Source organism: Vicia villosa, linkage group LG6 (assembly GCF_029867415.1).
Source record: "Vicia villosa cultivar HV-30 ecotype Madison, WI linkage group LG6, Vvil1.0, whole genome shotgun sequence".
NCBI lineage: Eukaryota > Viridiplantae > Streptophyta > Magnoliopsida > Fabales > Fabaceae > Vicia > Vicia villosa.
Window position 1 is genome coordinate 7,975,265 of NC_081185.1, and position 1,653 is coordinate 7,976,917.

General features: G+C 36.2%; 1 protein-coding gene across 1 annotated transcript; it reads right to left on the bottom strand.

The window, feature by feature from the left end:
* Positions 1 to 404: 404 nt before the first annotated feature.
* On the bottom strand, positions 405 to 952 carry LOC131613165 (uncharacterized). The gene is made up of 2 exons (XM_058884860.1): positions 631 to 952; positions 405 to 511 (listed from the first exon to the last, which is right to left on the bottom strand). Exons 1-2 carry the CDS (start codon positions 950 to 952, stop codon positions 405 to 407), a joined length of 429 nt encoding a protein of 142 aa, XP_058740843.1.
* Between the last annotated feature and the right edge of the window lie 701 nt (positions 953 to 1,653).

Genomic DNA, 1,653 nt, shown 5'->3' on the forward strand with positions numbered 1-1,653 from the left:
GCTTGAGATGCCCCTTTTATTTCTTGAAAGACAAATAAAAACAAACAAATAAAATGAAAACTTAGTTCATAAATGTGTGGGTTTCCTCCAACGAAGCGCTTCATTTAACGTCGCATGGCTCGAAGGTCCATTACTCTTTATTATGGGGGTTACTTCCTCTTCCACACCTTGTTGCTTTTCACCTCTGCAACCAAGAACTCATGAAGATGGAACGCATGGATAAATTTTCTCTTCAGCTCACTTCCCACTTTCTTCTCCTCACATTGCTTTTCCTCTTATGTTTTCTTCTTGACTTCTTTTGCTCTCTCAGGACTTTTGATAAAGACATAAGTTGGTTCCACCTGAGAGACTATGCTTGAAACTTTTTCTGGGAGATGTCTGTGATTTTTGCCTTCTCCCTCACTTTAGATCATACCAACAGAAGCTGGATCATACCCACTTGCACTTTGTTTCTTGACTTCTAACATCTTCAATGTTACCTCTTCATCAAAGGATTTTACCGTTAGTGTCCCTTTTTCAATGTCAAAATTGTAGCGACTTGTCAATAAAAATGGTCTCCCAAGAAGGAAGGAGTTTCTTTATCTTCAGGAATGTCCATGATGTGGAAGTCAATTGGAAAGAAAAACCTACCAACTTCCACCTGTACATCTTCAGCCACACCATATGATTTCTTGATGGTGTGATCAGCAAACTTTAATTTAGTCTCACTCTCACTTATTTTTTCCAAGTCAAGCTTTTTGAAAATGGACAATGGCATTAAACTCACACTAGAAACAGAATCAATGAGTACCCTTTTAAACATTCTCTCCTGGATGGTGCACGGTGTCACCACCGCTCTAGGGTCTTTCTTCTTGATAGGGATTTTTTTTGCTGGCGAGACTATACCACACTTTTTAGTTGCAACTTCTGGTTCTCCTCCCATTGGCCTCTGTTTAGCAATTACCTCCTTCATAAATTTCTTATACAAAGGCATGTGCTCAAGTGCTTCAAAGAAGGGTAGATTTATCTCTAACTTTTTGAATAATGCATCAAACTTCTCAAAGTCTCTCTCTTTTGAATCATTCTTTGTCACTCTGTAGGGGAATGGTAGCTTGATCACCGGTTTAGCATCTTTCTTATTTTTTTTCTTCAAGTGACTTCTTGTTGTGACAACATTTATCTTCTCTTAGTCTTTCGGATTTTTCACAGTTGAGCTCGGAAGAGTACCTTGTGCTTGTAATGTGAGATGTTGTGCTATTTGCCCTGTAACACCCCGAATTTAATTAAATTGGCTAATTAAATTATTGAAGGATTTAAATACTTGATTTAGTGGAATTTGGGTTGTCGGTGTTATTTAAGGGCGTATTTGGAATTATATAAATTGAAGTCGGATAGTCGAAAAATAATATTGAGAATAATATTATTTATAAGTCCGAATTATTATATTGAAGGAATTATTATTATAAGTGATATAATTGATTATTTGAGTTATATCTCTTATTGGGCCTAAATTGATTTTGGAGGATATTAAATAAAGAGAGGATTTAAACACTAAGCCCAATTGGTTTTATATTAGGGTTTTAGAGATTTTGGAAAGAGGGAGTTGTCATAATGAAGAAACAAGAATAGAGGAGAAAGAGGCAAGACTATGGAGAAGAAGAAGAAGCTTGAAGA